The following is a 19,534-nucleotide window of genomic DNA, read 5'->3' on the forward strand; positions in this document are numbered from 1 at the left end:
AGCTCAATCCTGCTTATACAGCACACAGGAAATAATATTAAAGTGCTCCACGAAGTAGCATGTAGGGCCATAAATTTCAAATTGAGACATCCTTCATTTCTGCACTGCTAGGCATATGGAGGAGAGGACTTGAGGAGGGTAGTATGCCTGATACCTTCCCCCAGTGAAGCCAAGAAATAAACCTGAGCCATGCTGAGGACTGGTGATGGGGCACTCAGAAGCACAAGGGTCCTTCACCAATGCATAGTGGTATCTCTAAAGTTTTCACTCTTAAAACATGACTATTTGACTTTCTATTTTGATCACAACCTGCGCGTGCAAAACACAGTCATCTAAATAAACATATCTGTCACACAAGCAAATGGTGCTTTTGGAGATGGTCCCCATGGTCTCTGAGCTGCTATCTCAGCAAAAGACAAGTAAAGGAATGGGGGGAAGAGTGAGAAATTATACATATTCTGAAGATGCCTTCGTTTTCCAGCAGCTCTACAACAAAAATCTCTGTGATGATGATTCTGACCTCACTAAAACAATCACAGAAAACCTGCCCCACTGCAAGCATTTGCATGGTTTTCCTCTGCAAACATGCTTTCCTTTGTTTACTATATTTTTAAGTATATGAGTGCACAGACCACCCACACTATCAGGTAGCCTAGCATGGAAAAGGTGGCAGATGAGGCTAGGATTGCTTCTTTATATGAATATAAATTAATCTATCTGATCCATGTATGCTAGTGAGCCACAGCTCATCCTCAGTCAATTCATGTCCCTGACAGGCTAACTTGTCCCAAGCTCTCCAGAAATCATGTAGATGAAAGAGCCAAGCCTGTGGTATAGGAATTACAGGACTGGAGAGTTAAAAAGGGATTTGCAAATCAGGTAGTAATGCCTGCCTTGGCTTAATTTAATTTATCATATTCTACTCCTTCTCCCCCCTCCCAGAATTGTACATAGAAGCAGTTATGATGTGAGACACTACCTGATCTTTACTGCAGCACCTGGTTAAAAATATGCTCAGTATCCTTTGGGCTCTGACCTGCACACACTGAAACAAAGATAGGGACGAGTTTACAGATAAACACAGGATCTGGCAACGAGCACACTAAGTCATTTCTCTGCTCTCCTTCTGCACCTTATCAGTGACATTTCCCTAACAGCACAAGATGCAGCACCAGGCTCACTGCATTTCTACTCCCCAAGGAACCCCCCCTGAGATCCTCCCAGGGATAACACTTTATCTGGCAAGCACCAGAGTAAAAAAGCAAAAGCTTTTGTTAATTTTGCACCTTGGTTGCTCACATCCACAGACACTCCAACTCAATAGCAGAGAAGATAGATAGAGGGAAGAATTTCTCTCGAATCTCTTAAAAAACTCACCTTTGGGTTTGGTGATAATTCCAATCACATTTATTACCATGCAACATTACTGAAAGGAATATTTTGAAAATGCATTTGCTCTAAACCAGACAGTCTTTTTTCCCATACACACATTCAGCCCTTTAAGAAATGTCTAATTTCTTTCACAGCAAACCTGCATTTCTTATTCCCTGGCATAGAAATGCAGACATTGACCCACTCTATTCCATTTTACACTTTCAGATCAGTTTGGCAGTCCAGAGCTGGGGAGAGGGAAAGGGTAGAGAGGGAAATGTGCTGCTGCTACGCTTTTCCCTGTGCTATTGCTGTAAGAAAAAAAATGATGATGGGATTACGGCTAAATATTGAACTAAAGGGAAGTGTTCCACCTAGAGACCATCTTCACCAGGCAAGGCAATGGGAATGTTACCTGCAAACACACACTCATTTAGGATTGAATACACTTGCTGGTTCTGTGGTAAAAAATGATGCAGAGGTATGGCCCCCAGTAGTAATTAACAATGGTAATCTTCTTCTTCCTCTCTATGGTGATAAAAAGAGTCATTTTTATATTTAATTAATGCAGAGGATCATTCTGGAAACTGGCTAATGAGGTTGTGATCACATTACCATGAAAATGTGCATTAACACCACAACTGAGGAGGCTGCTTCATGTGTAGAGAATCCACTTTGTAATTAGCCCACTGTGAAATGAATCACGTCAGGAGGAACTCGGAGGGAACCAGTCGGCACTGGGCACTTAGCTGCTGCTGTGCCAATAGACCACCAACATTCTAAGCTGCTTTTTCCCCCCTGCACTGCCTGTCAGCAGCAGTGCAGTCCAAAACTGCCAGTGTTCAGCCTCTATCAATGGCAATGTGTCAGAGCCAGAACAAATTATAGAGAGGGAGAGAACAGATGCTGAAAGGCACTAAACTTTAGTATGCGAGAGTCTGGTATGCCAAGAGGAAAAAAACAAACAAAAAGCTGCAAATCAAATACTGATTCAATAGGATCCGAGCAAAAATTATGGGCTGTTATGGGGAAGTACTTGTTTTGTCTTTTCTCATCTTATTCTGAGGGAGCTGGGAACACAGCAGCAGCAGACTGCTACTCTGCTATGCACTACACTGTTAGGATGCTGAAAGAGACACCAAAATACCTAAATGGGATTATGATCTTTGTCTAGTAGTATACAGAAATGACACACACACACAATGAACTAACAGGCAGCATATCTCACCCATGGAACCCTGTTGTGCTCAGTACCTGTTTAAAGGTGACAACATGTTTCAGAATTATTTCAATTTTAATTCATTAATCTGAAAATATAACATGCTTCTCAGCCAGAACAGACATGCCATAAAAACTTTGTTCCTTAACTTAAAAATACCTGAGATCACAGACCTAAGGCTTTCAGAGGCAGCAGTGCAATTTATCTGAAATCAGCCTTATTACCCAAGCCAAGGGCTCCCTTAAAACACCACCGATATGGTTCAACAAGACTGCTGCTATATGACTGACATCTTGGCAGAAGATGCACAAAAATGTTAAAAGAATCCCACAGGAAGTCATCTGAAGGGGGAGTGGCATACGAGCAGAAAACAACAGGCACCCAAAATACTAATAATTACCAACCTCCCCCCAAACAATCTCACTAGCAATTTTGCAAAGGAAAGGAAAAAGGCAAAGCAAAACAAAAGCATCTCTACTTACTGTCTGTAAAGCACACACATTTTTTACTCTGGAGATGCTGGTAATATCCTCTGCACTCACCTGTGAAACTTCATAGAGCAGTTTGTAGTGTTCCTCTCTCTTCTGAAAAGTGCACAGATTGCAGCCCATCCTAATAAGCAACACAAGAGCAAAGCCTCTAATTTCCCCAGCACTGAAAGGCAAATGCACTGACGGGGAATCACCCTCCAGACTTGTCTACTGTTTTTCATCAGTCACTCCAGCCCCGACACACAGGCACGCCACTGTTAGCTGGATGCACAAGGCAGGGCAGTGCGTGGCAGCATGCTCTTCTTCCCTTTCCCTAACTATCTTACACTCACGTATACACACACAGAGTTTCGACTCAGTTCATGGCAACACTCCCCCTGTCTCTGCATCAGTGCACATGACTACACAGATTCCCACTCATGAATATTAATAGCGTCTCATTGATTATTTATGACAGAACGTGTTAGCAGGGAGGGGTGTCATAGCTGCTGCTGATGACAGATGAATATTCACTAATTAAGAAGCAAATGTACTGTGGTTAAACAAAATTCACTTGTGTCAATACCAACTCTGTTTATTAAGGTTAGAGAGACTAAGCTGCATGCATTTCACTCACACTTGTCTCAATTTTTACAGTAATTGTGAGACTAATTCATTAATGGAGGTGGGAAAAGCACAAGTCAAGTCTTATATTAGGTCTCCACCTTATGCAACAGGGATCACAGAATAGATTTAAAATATTTGTAAGCATTTTAGGAGAGTGCCTGTGAAACCTGAGCTGTTGTTGCTAAAAATTTAAACAACAGAAAGGAGAGAATATGAACCCCAATTGCTATACTGATAGCTCCAACTCTGACACTGCCAAATTTAGCCAAAATTCCACTGTACTCATAAAAGGCATAATTCCATAACAATTCATCATAGGATATGTGGAAATGCAAGTGTGCCTGACCTGGTGCTTTTTACATATAGACACACATTTTACTGTTTATTAAATAATCTCACATTCGGGTCACTTTCTTGCATGTATAACAGATTATATTATTATAAGCCAAATTTCTCAGAAACTCACACACCCTCGGACTCCCAGGTATCAACGCTATTATTTTAATGTGTCTTTATATCCAATTTTACCATTTGTAAATAAGATTTTAATAGTGCCACAATTCTCAATGCATGTAGAAAGGAAAAGATGCATTTAAAATGAAACTAAACCCACAAGTTAAATATTAAGGCCAATGAAAATCACATATAACTCAAGGCTGACATTAATTCCTGTACTGTACATCATATAATCCAATGATAGTTATGCAAGATAAAAAGCCCAAGTCATAACAAAACAGGATAGAAGAAGCAAAAGTTTATTTTTATTTTTTTTAATCTATACTTTCTCAGCAACTTTTCTCATAAAGAACTATATCAAGTGCTTGTTTCAAAACATCTTTAATCTGGAGAGGATAGCAGGTGGGATCCGAAGCAGAAATAATTACTTGGAAAACAATGAAACCAGTTAAGATTAACACTGGGCCCTAAAGAGTTGCATTTACTAAGAAGCCATGTATCGCTACTAGGTTTTTTTGGGTGCAGTTTCCTAAAAGTGCTTTGTCAAACATTTAAAATCAATAACAGGAAATGATTCTAATGAGCACTAATTGATAAGAAATTGGCTTTGCATCTAGCAGCACCTCAAACACCAGCAACACTGGGGAGCAAGCAGATCAACAATCATGTGCTGCTTATCAGTTCAGCCCCTTGGGATATAATAATCCAATTTCCTGGGCCCTAATTTTACCTAATACACAGGATAAGAGCCAAGCAGAGAAAGCTAAAGGAAAAACTGGACCACTGCTGCACACTGCACAGTAGTAAAGTTTGCTAGAACCTCTAGGTAAATTACAAATAGGTTGAGACTAAATCTTAATTAAATTTCATCTCCTTTAATAAATGTGTGGAGTCAGGAAGAATCAAATAATGACCAATAATAGAGCAAGCTCTTCACATACCAGCTTCTAGCACTGTTCTAAAACAGAACAGTAAAATTAATTTTCATTTGGTGGAAGAACCTGAGCAGGCAGGTTTGGTTATGAATTTCCTACAAAGCCCAAGAATTTCAAAGACGAACCATGGAGGCAGGTTCATCATTGTTAGAAAGAATCAGCCTCTGTTCTACTCCTCCACACTCACATGAAATGCTGTTCATGCTGAGAGGTTTAAACCCATGCAGCAAACATCAACTCAATCTTTGAAGGTTTATATATTGAGAGGTGCAGAAAGATTCTCAGATGTGTAAATTTTGAACTTAAGAAAGTCAGATCAATGAACAAGACAACAGTCATGCAAGGACAACCATGCCATCTTTCGATGAAAGTGTTCTCTTCTTCCACTCATGCAACTTCTTCCTCTGACACATAACACAGTTTGAAAGCTAAACTACATTATTGAAAGGAAATACTATTTACCCTGCTATATTTTTGATAGTTTCTTAAAATTAGTTCTTAAGAAAACAAGGCAAAAAGGACATATTATTACAAGATTCCAGTTATACACAAGAAACAACAACAAAAACCAATAGACAAAATAAGCAAAGGAAAGATACAGTTAAGCTTTCAGCAGTTTCCCCTTACAGCGTCTATTTTATTTTGTTCTTTCTCTGGTTTTGTTTACTTCTCTGGAGACAACATAAGCTTCTCCATTAATTGATCAAGTGCCTGTCTTCTGCTCACACAGAGTAAAAAGGTTCTGTCTTCTGCTTCTGCAGCCACTAATGGACACAGTCTGAAGGGCTGAATAGATTTATTAGAGAAGAAAAGGTGTATTTCCAGGTTCCTGAGCTCCATCTAAATATGCAAATTTGATCTTACATGTTGTCAAAATACTATGTGCAGCATAGAATGGCATTCAAGGCAAAACTTGGTGGAACTATTAACTAAAAAGAAGTATGTGATGTGCTTTGGCCAATTTGAATTTGACATTGCTAAGAAAGCAATTTCTTACTTTCCCTCTTCCTCATCGTTATTGCCCTCCAACTTTTTGTAGCTAAAGGGATCAAAAAGGTAAAAAAACATAATCAGGTTACTTTTATTTTATATGTAATTAATAGATATTTCAATAACATAATATTTCAATTGCTTTTCTTAATTGTGGAGTTCTTTATGATCATTGCCTACAATTTAAAATTACCATAAAAATTAATATCATAATTAACAGTCAAATCAGCAATCAATAATGCAAACAGAGTTTCATTTTAAGAGAGTTACAACAAAAAATGTCAACATTTTCAAACAACATGCCGTTGCTTAGGTCCCCTAATTAATTTTAAGTATCTAGGAGATGACTTACATTTGGTATATAGTCACCTCACTGAGGTACAGCAATGTCTAATTATAAGCACCCATGCTTGAAAATGTATCATTGCAAAAAATTCAAGACAATGACACTGCAAATTAAAGACCACTCACTCGTTTATATCTTCTTTATCACACAGCTAAAAGACACAGAGTAAAATATAACATTCATTTTACGTGAGGAGAGTGAAGCTGTTGGTCCAAACTCAGTGAAGCATATGTGGAATTCCAAGTTTTCTTTGCAAGCCCTTGAATTCACACTGTCCTCCTGATGTACCAACCCCACAGCATTTACTATATAAATTTTGAGGAATTCCCAGAAATCTGGCTCACAAAACAGATGGCAATGCAATTTATAGTCTAAGGGCTGCATAGCTGTAAAACAGAAGTATCATAAGAAAAATGGAGCTGGAGAAAGCTTTAGCATATCCCCAGTGTTCTGAGCAAAGGCTTGAACTCATAAAGTTTAACCTCAATCTGGGAAGATCTTTTAGTCCATTGGGATATTTAATGTTTTTCATAAAGCCTCAGCTGCTGGAATCAGGTGATCTGCATCAGTCAGTTTGCATATTAGAAAAACAAGGAATCTTCCAGACCTATGATTGCAGAGAAAAACTTTAAAACCTTCAGTAAATATAACCTAAGACTCAGAATTTGCATATAACCTAGCCAGCTTGAACTCTAAAATAACATATTGTATGTATTAACCAGTAGGCTAAACAAAGGTGAAAACCATGGAAGTACAAAGTCATTTAAATGGGCTTAGGCTTTGATAAAATGGATTTTTGCAAATATAATAGACTAGAAAATCTTACCACAATCCCTAAAAGGTAGATACATGAAAGTCTCACTCAAATGTCTTACAAAAGCACTGTGTGTTTTCTGCAGTCATCAGAGCATAATTAAAAATGCATGAACACTAAAACTAAGAATTTGTGTCCATGACAAAATGCAATACTCTCTGGAACATTAATTTAGGAAAGATATTTGCTTAATCTCATATTCTTTACCACAGCTACCAAGATTTCATGCACTGGTCAAAGTCACAGCAAAATTAAAGGTGGCAAGAGAAGAGGCAGGACATGGAATTCCTATGTTCTGTATTTCCCAGGAGGACTGTAATTTCTCTGAGGACTAGACCTGCCTGACTGTAAATCAAATGGGCTCCATAAGCAGAATTTTCCATTGGGCTCAAATGCCCCCTGGAAGGCAGAGAGCACCCATAACATCATATTACACAAGTCCAGTCTATTGATATCTATTGATTGTCTTTCCCATCCATGATTAAATTGACATGGGATCTGTGGGATCCTATGGGATTTATGGGATTCCTTGTCCAAAATGCAAATACCTGTCTAAAGGGAAATGGAAAGGAAGCACATGATGAATCCTCTCTGCCATGATTGCTTAGAATGCAAGTTCTACTTGTTCTTTTTGTTCTATACAGGAAAAAAAAAAATAACCCTCCTGTTTTAACCCATTTATCTATCAATACAATGTGAATGAGCCGGCTAGCATTCTTTGGGAAAAGTACAATTCCTTTACCACATTTGCTAGCCAAACTTCAGGCTGCTCAGAGACTTTTTTCTCATTTCTTTCTCAAAGTGTCGTCCAGGATGCTTTTCCCCATGGTTTTAACTCTGAGTGGCTTCCTTATCCCCCTTAAACTGGTGCTTAAATAATTAGGAAACAGTTGCATAAAATCAAATGATGCCTAATACTGAATTTTAAGGCCTTAGGAATACATAAAGGTTGGAGTCAGGACTTGGTTAACATCTTCTGGAAGGACTGTGACTTTCTCTTAATTTCTATATCTCATTAGTTAGTTATAAGGAAACCATCTCACACAACTTCACTTTTTTTAAACCATACGATCATGTGAAACCATGCTGATGGCTCTTAACTGACTGGAGAGTTTTAACGCTATGGAATACACAGAGTAGAATTACTCATATATAAGCTTGAAATGATTTAAAGTAAAAAAGAATTAATCAGGATAGTCAAACCTAAAGTGTATGAACAAATTTGTGGGTAAAAAACTCTGATTATAGATAAATTTAGATGTGAAGTCACATGTCAATAAACATTAAGGGAACACTACTAAAATATTCAGTCATGGTCTCTAAAGTAACTATATCTACTCAGAAAATAGATTTGGAGTTGTGGATAGTTTCCTTGAATTGCCTGAGGAAAAGACTAACAATGGAGCAGGAACTACTGAAACTGCACAAACACCAGAAATATCCATATTTTATCCATACAGTCAGCAGTCCTGGTCTTTCCATCTCTAAATCATTTAAAGAAAATGGAAGAGCTGTGAAGCACAAATGAGAAAAACAGATAATAGTTCACTTTCCCTGCACCTTCTGTCTTTATATGCATTCTCCTGATACAGAACAAATTCCTTGCCACATTACACAATGAAATAATAAGATGATACATTTAAAACAACTAAAGAAAGTCTGTATTTTTTTTTCCAATAAATTTGACAGTGGAATGCATTACTGAACCTCAAAGGAAGCAAAAAACAGAAAAGAGTTCAGAAAAGGTATTAGAAAATTCTGCAACAGATAACTGCTCAGTAGTCATCTACCTTCTTAGGAAGCCCATAATTCACCGACTCCTGGGAGCTATGAGAGATAGAACAGCTCTGAGATTTCCCTCCATGCAGCCCCTTGATGATAGCTTGCCTGTGTTTATTATTCTCCTCTTCAGAAATCTAATACTGGCAACATGATCTCTTTACTTTTTCAATTTTAATGCTCAAAATTTACCAGTTCTTGCACAAAAAGCTAGAATATCTCTTCAACTGAAAGTTCCTTAGCTAACGTTAGCTGCTAATACAACAGAGTCCAACAGCGTAATGATCCCATAATGACTCTGAACTTCAAACACATCTATAAAATTACATTTTATTATTGTCCTAATCAGTTTCAAAGCTTTTCAAGCTACATCTGTTTCAAAATTTATTAAAAAAATTAATAAATAAAAAAGATTTTTCCCAACAGCTGAGGATTATATATGACTTTTTTTGGCCTGCGTGAGAAAAAAATAAAGACCATTTAAAAAAAAAAAGACCAAGTTCAGGCCCAGATCAAACAACGCCAAATATCAATGAAAAGCCTCAATGAGAAACTGAACTCACAGTACAAAATTAATTCAAGTTCTGAAGCTGCAGGGACTGGTTCAGAGGACAAGAGCAGTGGTAAGGAACTCCTTGGCTCTGTTCTTTCCTCTGATACCCACTTCATTAGAAAAGCTCTTCCTTTTTACATTCTTATAAAGTAACACCAGCCTTGCAAAGGCATCAATTCAATAAGCCTTTTAAGGCTTCACAGAGCTTTTCAAATAATGTATTATGGAGGCCTGTTACACCCATCCAAGATCTGCTGAGGCCACCCTTGCAGTCTCCAGCACTCAAATATAATTAACATATCTTGTGTAGTTTCTCAATTAAAAGTTTTAAGTTTCATACTGCTAATCAGTATGGAAGTACAAAATGAAAAATTACTCATGACTTGAGAAAGTCTCTTACTGAAAGGCCCTTTGAGTGTAAGTGCCATTAGCTCAATAAATCTACAAGAGTAATTTTGGTACACCCGAATATTTAAAAAGTGAAGATGCTGAGAACAGTTTGTCATGAATATCACACAACCAGTACAGAGACCCATTTACCAACACGGACATGCCACTGCTCACTTTCAAAGCTCATACAGGTGACAGTCTGGAAAAACTGTCAAGGGATACAGCAGTAAAATAGATAATTCTGTCTTGTCCCATATAAATGGCCTACTGTGCCTTAGAAAAACCAGGGTTAGGGAAGTTTTCATAGCCTTGAATGGATTTTCATGGTATTGAAGCTAAAAAGAAGAGCTGTATTGAATCAGGCCATAAAAGCAGCTGCTTTTCTCCTCTACCAAAATATAAAGATGTTGTAATACAGCTGTCAGAAGTTAACATTACTATAGTAAAAAATTATTTTGTAACACAGATACGAGCTATGTCTCTAAAGAAGGAGTTAGACAGAGGGGATTTGGATGCTTGTGTGTAACTAATCATGACTTCATCACCCTAAAGACGGTATTAGGTGGTGAATGTGATAGGATGTTAAACCTGGCTTCCAACACACACTTGACAGAATGATGGATGCAGGAGTACACCACATAATGCTGCAGGAGGAACTGCCCACATTACTCCCACGTCTGTCAGCTAGTCAGACTAGCTGGGTTTGGTTTAGACTGGCTAGTTTGATCTAAAATAGTAATTTGAACTACAGCCAACTCTGTTTGTTGATAGTCACTGACCACCATAAAAGCACCATTAATTCTGTTGCCATCAGCAAATGCTTTGTAATGATTTAAAACGAATGCAGCTTCCTCTTTAAAATCCCCACAGCATCAAAGGTTTACTTTGTACCCTCTTTGGGCTTTCTAAAGCTTAAAATCACTGCCAGTGCAGCTGCTTTCTAGGATCATTAGGTAAATGTCCCGGCAAAGCCCAATCAACCTGGCTTTAGTTACCTTACCTTCTGCTCTAGATGAAAATTAATGTTATTAGATGTGTCTTTCCCTGAAAATTGCTGGTGTTTGGTTACTGTGGCAGCTGTCAGGGAAGTGCAGGGGTCTTTCTGCTGGATGCTAACCTGGCAGGCTGCCTGGGTACAAGCCTGGTCCTGGCCCCGTGCCAGCCAGCCCACCCGTGTCAGGGTGCCCCGAGCCCCGCAGCACACCAGAGCTCAGCCTTGCCAGTGTGCCCTGCCAAACCCTGCAACACTCACCCATCAACAATCAGTATTGTCAGCTATGAACTCAGGTATAAGGAGTTAGGAAGAAAAATGCAGAAAATGTAAAAAAACTCCTGCAGACCTTCATGGATGGATACAAATGAAATCTGGTTGATTTGATGCCTCTTTTCCTTCTGTTTTGATGTCTTGTGGAAAAGAAATTAGCATAGCAAATCCTGCTTTATCTCTGAACAACTTTTCAGATTCTGAACCCCTCTCCTTTTCTCTAGAATAGAACAGCCAAAATGAAGATCTTGTCAGCTTCAGAGGGGAGATTTGTCACACATCAGTGGTTTGCAGGGGGGGGTGCCCACACAGCCCTTGCTGCCTGGCCACAGGGACACCACTGCCACCCAGCCTCTGCTCAGCTGCTGCCACCCCTGTGCTGTGCTTCAGCCTTACTGCAGCTTGCCAGGACTCCTGGATTGTCTGAGCCCTCTGGACAGGGGCATTAAAAACTCTTTTCGAACATAGCTTCCTAAGATAGCCAAAGGAGAATATAAAGTGGAGGGAAAGAATTCAATCACATTACAGTTAAAGAATGGTGCAAATTACAGTGAAGCACTTGTATTTAGCATAAAAAACATATGAAACAATACAAACATCAAGATCACTTAATAGAAACCCTCAGGTGGGAAGCCAGAATTATAGAGGCAATGGTCTCATTCATTTTGCCAAGACAGAAGCAGACAAAAACCATCACCATGCTGTGAAGAGCCGCTTAGCACCCTTCCTCAACAGGAACTATCAATTGAGGAAATAGTAGCAATACCAGTGCAATTCATCTGAGATTAAAGTCCGTCCCAATTAAACTTTTACACAGTGAAAACGTTCTCTCAGACGTTTTCAGTTTTGCATTTCAAAATATGCCCTTCTTGAAATACATGCCCAAGCTCCATAATGTATTTTGGTGTCAATATCAGTCATACATAAAAATAAAGCAGAGTTTAGACCAGAGAAATGTGGTGGAAAATGAAACAAAAATCTCCTGTTCCAGGGATCTTTGCTTTGTAATTATCTACTGATGCTCTCCAGTACTAGTGCTGGGAAAAGCATTATCTTTAAGGATCTCTTCCAACCCAAAGCATTCTGTGATTCTGCAGTTTCTCTCAACTTTCCTTACTAGGAAATACCCACCATGCTTTGTCCAACAGTGCAGTAAGCACCCTCAGTACCCTCATACATTACCAACAGCAAAAAATGCTATTTCTTAAAAATCATAAAATAAAAATATATATTTGCAGGATAGATATTTTAGGAGACACTGTTTGGAATTCTCTGCCTCAAAAGGTTCAAAACCACTTGTACAGTCTTTCTCAGCTCCCTCAGTAAGGCAGGTCTTGTGCTTGTAAGCGTTTAAAGATGCTCACAGGAAGGCACATGCCTTCCCTGAGTCCCCACACCTACCAACTTGCCTGCCCAGACTAAAGCAGCCTGCTGCAATATAGAAATGGAGAAATGTAATATCATATACTCTAGAGCCAATTTCTGTACTACTGAACCATGTATTTCAAAGGAAAAACAAGGGGCCTCAGGCCAGGTGGGCAGCCCCAGTGGCTAAATCTGTTCACATTTGTATTTGCCTATATTAAGTCAGACCCCACATTTTCAACTTGTCTTCAGAGAGGAGAATGAGACACTTTCATTTACTACAGGGGAGGAAGTAACATCTCTGAAAAAAGAATTAACTTATCAAACTAGGCAGCACGTATGTGAGTGCTCACGCCGGAGGTAAAATCAGTGTATTTCCAAAACTCACTTGTGTTTTTTTACAGAATTAAACTTTGTATCTTATAAAACAGAAAGATCTTTTAATAAAAGAGGAAATATTTAACCTTCTCAAAGTCAATGCCTATTCTCTTCTCTATGACTCCTCCTGCAAAGATGTGAAACAAATCACATGAAAAGAAAGGAAAAAAAAGGGAAAAAAATCGAGGATTAGGAAAGGGTGAGTGCTTTTTCTGCAAGACCTTTGCATCTACTCTGAATATGTTTCATTTCTATTCAGTTCTTGTGCAGGACACTAGGATTATATGTATCAACTTAATTCAGTGATAAGAAAATCCTTACTATAAATCCTACCATGTGCGACAAATCTGTCAAGATCTTGATTATCAAAACAAATGAACAGGCAGTAAAATGTGACATACATAGCATACACTTTACATGATAAATTAGCCCTAGCACAACTGACACACATACTGTAAGGGGATGTTAAGGTTGCTATGGCAAGCAATGTTTTTCCTTCCCCAGCATCTCAATCACAAGTTTTCTGAGTCAATGACTTCTAGCCAAAGACAAAAAAAAAAAAATCTGTAGTTAAACATTATCTGCATATCTGTCCCACTGTGGTCTCCTTCAAAAGTTACTGCCTTCAGAGTGACCTCACCCTGTCACTGGAGTCACCAGCCAGAAGCCCTAAGGTTGTTATTTGCCCCTTCAGCAGATGTGTTGGGGATTTATTGTAATGCTTTAGGGAGCCCTTAGTGATGGCCAAATAAATTAGGAAACTCATGCAGTGAGCAACAACATTGTCAGCTCAGGGAAAAGAGAGTCCTGTCTCAAACTACAGATGTGAACAGAAATTTAAGTGTTTTAGCTACCAAAAGTTCTGGATGTTATACATTCCTCAGAAATGGGTTGCCATGTAAGAACTGAGGTTTTTTCAGAAACATTCCCACTTTCGGTTGAAAATAAAATTGTAGGGGAAAACCCCAAACCAATGTGATTTCAGCACACTTCTCATCCAAAATTGAGTTTGGAAGTACTAAAGCAGAAAATTAGGGATACATCTAAAGAAATGGAATAAACCCCAGTGAGAATTTAGTAAAGCTATCTAGTACAGCTATTTCTGTTAACAAGACATGACAATGCACCAAGAGCTCTCCTGCACAGAGACCAAAACACTGGAGAGAATATATTCCTGACACAAGGTGTTCAGAACCTACATCACCCTTGCTTCAAAAAAATACAAATCTTATGCAGTAAGCCAGCTGACAGCTCCACTCCTTACTTCTCCCAGAAATCCACCAGAAATTCAAATTACATTAGCTTCTCCTAGCTTTCTTAACAAAACTCATAAACAATGCTGTTTATGAGCAAACATTGACCTCAGAGGATGTGTCAAATGATCAAAAACTCTATTTAGCTGCTAATTTCTGTGATTACAGTGTCTTTTTTCTTTTAAGTTATAACATACATATATTGATCACCAGCAGACCCAGCTATGACCAGATCAAAATCACCATGGGAAATGTTCAAGTTTTAGTATGTCTAGGAAGGACTGTAAAGGCACTTGTGTTATCTTTCTACTGGTTACTGTAGTTCATTGTATAAGCATTTTGTAAAAGGTTACAATTCAACTGAAAAAAATGAACCATTTAGGTGCTTTTCTGAACAGCGCTTTCCTAATGGCAAGTGATAAAATAAGAATGAGAAGCAAAGATCTTGAAAAACTGCCATCCTCAGCAAGTTTGTTTAAACCCTCTCTGTACTGTAGGTAAAGATATATATATAAAGGTCTATTTTCTGCTTGAAAATACTTTTCATTCCTTCAGGTACAAGAAGAAGAGCAAACAATTCTACACAATTAAAAGAGGTGATCTAAAAATAATTAAATTTAACTTGTACCAAAAGAACCCAGGCAGTAAAATTTCTTACATAACAACAGCAGTCAAGTTTCACATTGAGTTTTTCATACAGAGGTATCAAAGTACCTCATAAAATCAAGTAAAGCTATCACCATTTTATAATGTGATAATTTTATAATGAACAAATCTAGCAACTCGTGACACTGAAATATGACAAATAATTTTCAAAATTTAGCACCAGTGTAAAAAATACCAGGAAACCCCATAGTGAGGCAGCTGCCCAGCACCAGGCAGGTGATGGCACACACACCAGAGGATGGCATCTAATGAGCTGTTTGGGATAACAAAACCATTTTGAGATTTTTATATACATTGCAAAGAAACAAAACCAGTATAATATTAAATCCGACCTTGAATGACAAACTCTTTGAGGGGAGCTCCTACAATAAGCTGCAATGAACACATAAAATTCATATCAGCTTCCAGCCTGCAACACAAACCTATGCAATTTTATCACACTGTTCCCTTTCCTTCCTTTAATGTATGGTGAGATTTTAATTTTGCATATTCTGCTCCATATTTCCTTTTTCCTACTCCCCACATGAATTCCATGCCTTGCCACAGCTCTGCTTTTATCTCCCAATTCATCCATTCATGACTCCAAACAGTTCCCTCGTGCTGTGCACAGATTTTGTTCATCATGTACTGCTCCTTTCCAGCTCTTCTCTACTGAGGAGAGGTTCGGAGAGGAGAGGAGAGGTTCGGAGAGGAGAGGTTCGGAGAGGAGAGGTTCGGAGAGGAGAGGAGAGGTTCGGAGAGGAGAGGTTCGGAGAGGTTCGGAGAGGTTCGGAGAGGTTCGGAGAGGTTCGGAGAGGTTCGGAGAGGAGAGGTTCGGAGAGGTTCGGAGAGGTTCGGAGAGGAGAGGTTCGGAGAGGAGAGGAGAGGAGAGGTTCGGAGAGGAGAGGAGAGGTTCGGAGAGGTTCGGAGAGGAGAGGAGAGGAGAGGTTCGGAGAGGAGAGGTTCGGAGAGGAGAGGAGAGGAGAGGAGAGGAGAGGAGAGGAGAGGAGAGGAGAGGAGAGGAGAGGAGAGGAGAGGAGAGGAGAGGAGAGGAGAGGAGAGGAGAGGAGAGGAGAGGAGAGGAGAGGAGAGGAGAGGAGAGGAGAGGAGAGGAGAGGAGAGGAGAGGAGAGGAGAGGAGAGGAGAGGAGAGGAGAGGAGAGGAGAGGAGAGGAGAGGAGAGGAGAGGAGAGGAGAGGAGAGGAGAGGAGAGGAGAGGAGAGGAGAGGAGAGGAGAGGAGAGGAGAGGAGAGGAGAGGAGAGGAGAGGAGAGGAGAGGAGAGGAGAGGAGAGGAGAGGAGAGGGAAAAATAAACCAGAATACCAGGGCCACAGGTTTAATTGATTCACCCTGCTTTAGAAGTCAGTCTGATCAATGCTATTTCACACTCTCCAGTGAAACCTTTACTCATCTAACCTCTGACTAAACACAGATTCATCAAAGCAGCACCGGGGGAGGCAATATTTATCCTTTGCAACACACAGGGAATGTCTTGTTACAATTTCCTCCTGGCTTTCCTCTTCTATTAGGAGAGGAGGGGAAGAAGGAATGGGAAGGAGGACTTGCACAGCCAAAGTGAGTGCCAGCACTGGAAACTGATGTGTATTTATCCACTCACATTAAGTATGGAAGAGGCAGTCACAGTTCGTATTCCCTTGGCACTCTTGAAATTCTTTTCCTTTCCATCTTCCAGAGGGTGACAGAAAATAGCAGTAACTGACAAATGCTGGGGGAAAGCACAAGACCTAACCAATAAATATTATATGCATCCATATCTCTAACACTCTCCTTTAAGTCTAAACAAAGTAAATACGAGAATCCCCATAGGGAGTCATGGGAGCTGCCAATTCCTTTCAGAAAGGCAAATAAATTAATTTTCTTGATGCTTCCCTACATTACTTTAATAATCTGAATAAAAGCTCCCAGCTAGTAACACAGAAGAACACGTTCATTTGTCCACACAAGCCAGCTTTTCCCATGTCAAATGCCCAGGTGTGAAGGGAGGTAATGGCTGAGGCTGTGGGAGCATTGCCCTGGCAGTTCCCGCACTGGAGGCACCCAGCAGATGCTCACAAAGAAATAAGGCTACATCATCCTGCCACATAGGGGAGAAGATTACTTATATAAAAACTGATGTCTAGAAGGATTCCTATTTGAACCTGGTGTGAAAAGTTACTTCTACCACTTCAAGCACCTACTTGTTTCCTCTCCAGCCATCTGCTCTTACTCTTTCTTAGCTTGCTGTCTGGATGTACTTTTCTCAAGGGCAGCGTCTCATTTCTATTCAATGGTGGGGCTTTTGCTGACTCCTTTAATGCCTTCTCAATACAGACTAGATTGTTTTTCCATATGAAGTCAAAGAAAGGTTGAACCACATCACAGCTTGGCTATTGTCAATCCTGCCAGCTGTTGATTGAATATTTCAATATTGAGCAGTTTTGCTGAGATAATATATTTTTAATCACTTCCTATTTAAGGTGCTCACCTTCACCACCAGAGACTCAGACATTAAAACCTTATCTGTCACTCTTTCCTATCATTGTCCCTGCTTCCATAGCCCGTACCTTAACTTTCTTAACTTCTTTTTTTAACTCCTCTTTACTTGATTTTTTTAAAAAAGAGGAATGTAACATTCTTCCCCTCGCTTCTTTCTTCTGCTCTTTATGAAGCTCTTTAACTTGAGCATAAATATTCTCTTTTTTTCCTATGTCAGACTTGTAGGATCTCATTCCTATACGTCGATAAATCTGTTTCCTTCAGGGATTCCTTCTTCATCAGGTCCCTCACAATGAAATCTTGCCTCCCCCTCTGCTAAAACTGAGTTCTGAGTTTTTCAACAGATCTGTAGTGAGCAGCAACCTCCTGAACCTCTCTCTTCTCTGAACCCAGTACATTGGAGAACATGAAAGAAACAGGCCTCTTCTTCCAAACAGATCTATTCCAGGAAATTTTTTTCTAAACCTGACAGATCACTGGAATACAAGCCAATCTAAACTTAAACAACAAACGGATGATTTTAGAGACTTAACTAGCACAACTCAGAGCCTGAGGATTAGCACCTGCAGGTATTTCTGATGACTTGAACAACTGGAAATGTTTTCATGGAGAACACACGGTGAGCCTGTAACTGAATGTGCTGTAATCAAACAAGTCCTCAAACGCTGAGAGCAAGTGCTTACCTCAAGAAATCATAGTAGGGCATCAAATAATGAAGCGTTTGGAGTCACCACCCTGAGTACTTGCAGTTCGACCTCTGGGTGCAAAAGGAGAAGGGTGGTTTGCCTTCTCATTTCCCATACTAATACCTAAGGTATCACTTCACATAATTACCAAGTACAACATTTGCAAAATGAACCACAAATCTCCCTTCAAAAAGCACGTGCTTTTGCAGAAACCCATAAAAATTGACCTGATTATTCACCACATTCCCCAGCACAAACTACCCAAAGCTCCGGCCTGTGGCCCTGCACGCATCTGTCCTGCACTGTGTGCTAATTGAACCACAGACGTGCTGAAACAGTCAGCTGGAAAAGAGCCACCTTATCTTTCTGCTCCAAAAGAATTTTTAAAAGGAAAAGGAAACTCCTGTTGTGAATTCTGAGACTGAGAATCCTTCAAATACTGTTAATAGAGTGATAAGAATTACCTTTTATTCAAGTCTGTAATACTCCTATCAGCAAGGGCTTACCCTCTCTTCGTAAGCTTCAATTTAAGGTATTTTTTTTATTTCCAGAATTACTTTCCAGAGATACATATTAGCACATTTTTTCAAAACAGATAAACACTGCCAAAATAATTACTAAACACATCTTTCCCTGCAAAGCCAACCAAGGTCTCAGTTCTGAAAACTTGTGTTATTAATGAATGGCACACTGCTGCAAACTAATTGTATGTAAAGTCAATGGGTGCATGTTTAAGAATTTTAATTACTATTCCGTGATTGCTTTATATTCAATACGTAACATAAAGGTAACACAGCCTTTATGATGATAAGCAGTTTAATTAGAAAGCCAAGATAAGAAAAAAATGCCTTTAAGTTACAGAATTTGTTCACACTGGCCATGTGATAACTTGAGTACATAGTTTTCCGTGGTATTTTAAAATATGAAAAGCTAATTCCACCTAAACCTTTGTTTCCTCACACCACTTGAACTGCTTTATCTGCCATTTTCTCCTCTCTTATGGGTGTCAACAGCATAGTTTAATTAGATCACAAACCTCAATCTCTGAGCAGGTCCACATGAGCCCCACGCTTCACGGCCAGCGCGAGCCTCCCGGTGAGCTGAGAGCAGCCTGGACTGCGCTGGCCATGGAGCACTCACCCTTTCAGCAAACTGTCTCCGAGGATGGCCATCGATTTCCTAGTTATTATGAACATGAAATTATTGAATGACAGATGATAGAATGTTAGGTCCTACAAGTATTTTCCCAAATGGGTTATCCAGCCAATGTTGCCGTGGCAACGAGGCTGTTTGACAGCGCTTATGACAAAGAAGTGTTTGCTCAGAATTCAGCTACAAAAGAGCTCCTTGCTTCCTACCTTATCCTCCCTGGTTTTATCCAGCATCCCCAGCCTGTGCCTCCAGTTGACTGCTCCAATACCAGCCAAGGTATGGCATTGCTGCCAGCCTTTTGTCCTCTAGGAGAGCACCCTGCCCATGATGGGACATTGCACTTTTG

General features: G+C 39.6%; 1 protein-coding gene across 2 annotated transcripts in view; it reads right to left on the bottom strand.

The window, feature by feature from the left end:
* The window catches only part of LOC131573001 (PDZ domain-containing RING finger protein 4-like), a 240,714-nt gene that overhangs the window by 101,671 nt on the left and 119,509 nt on the right, over window positions 1-19,534 (bottom strand). Inside the window, exon 1 of one of the 2 annotated variants that reach the window (XM_058826496.1) lies at window positions 3,133-3,201. The exons of the other annotated variant lie outside the window; for it this stretch is intronic. Coding sequence (XP_058682479.1) covers window positions 3,133-3,201 — 69 coding nt within the window. Of the gene's footprint in view, window positions 1-3,132; window positions 3,202-19,534 lie in introns of those variants that run through there. 2 annotated transcript variants of the gene reach the window in all.

The sequence above is a fragment of the Poecile atricapillus genome, chromosome Z (assembly GCF_030490865.1).
Source record: "Poecile atricapillus isolate bPoeAtr1 chromosome Z, bPoeAtr1.hap1, whole genome shotgun sequence".
NCBI lineage: Eukaryota > Metazoa > Chordata > Aves > Passeriformes > Paridae > Poecile > Poecile atricapillus.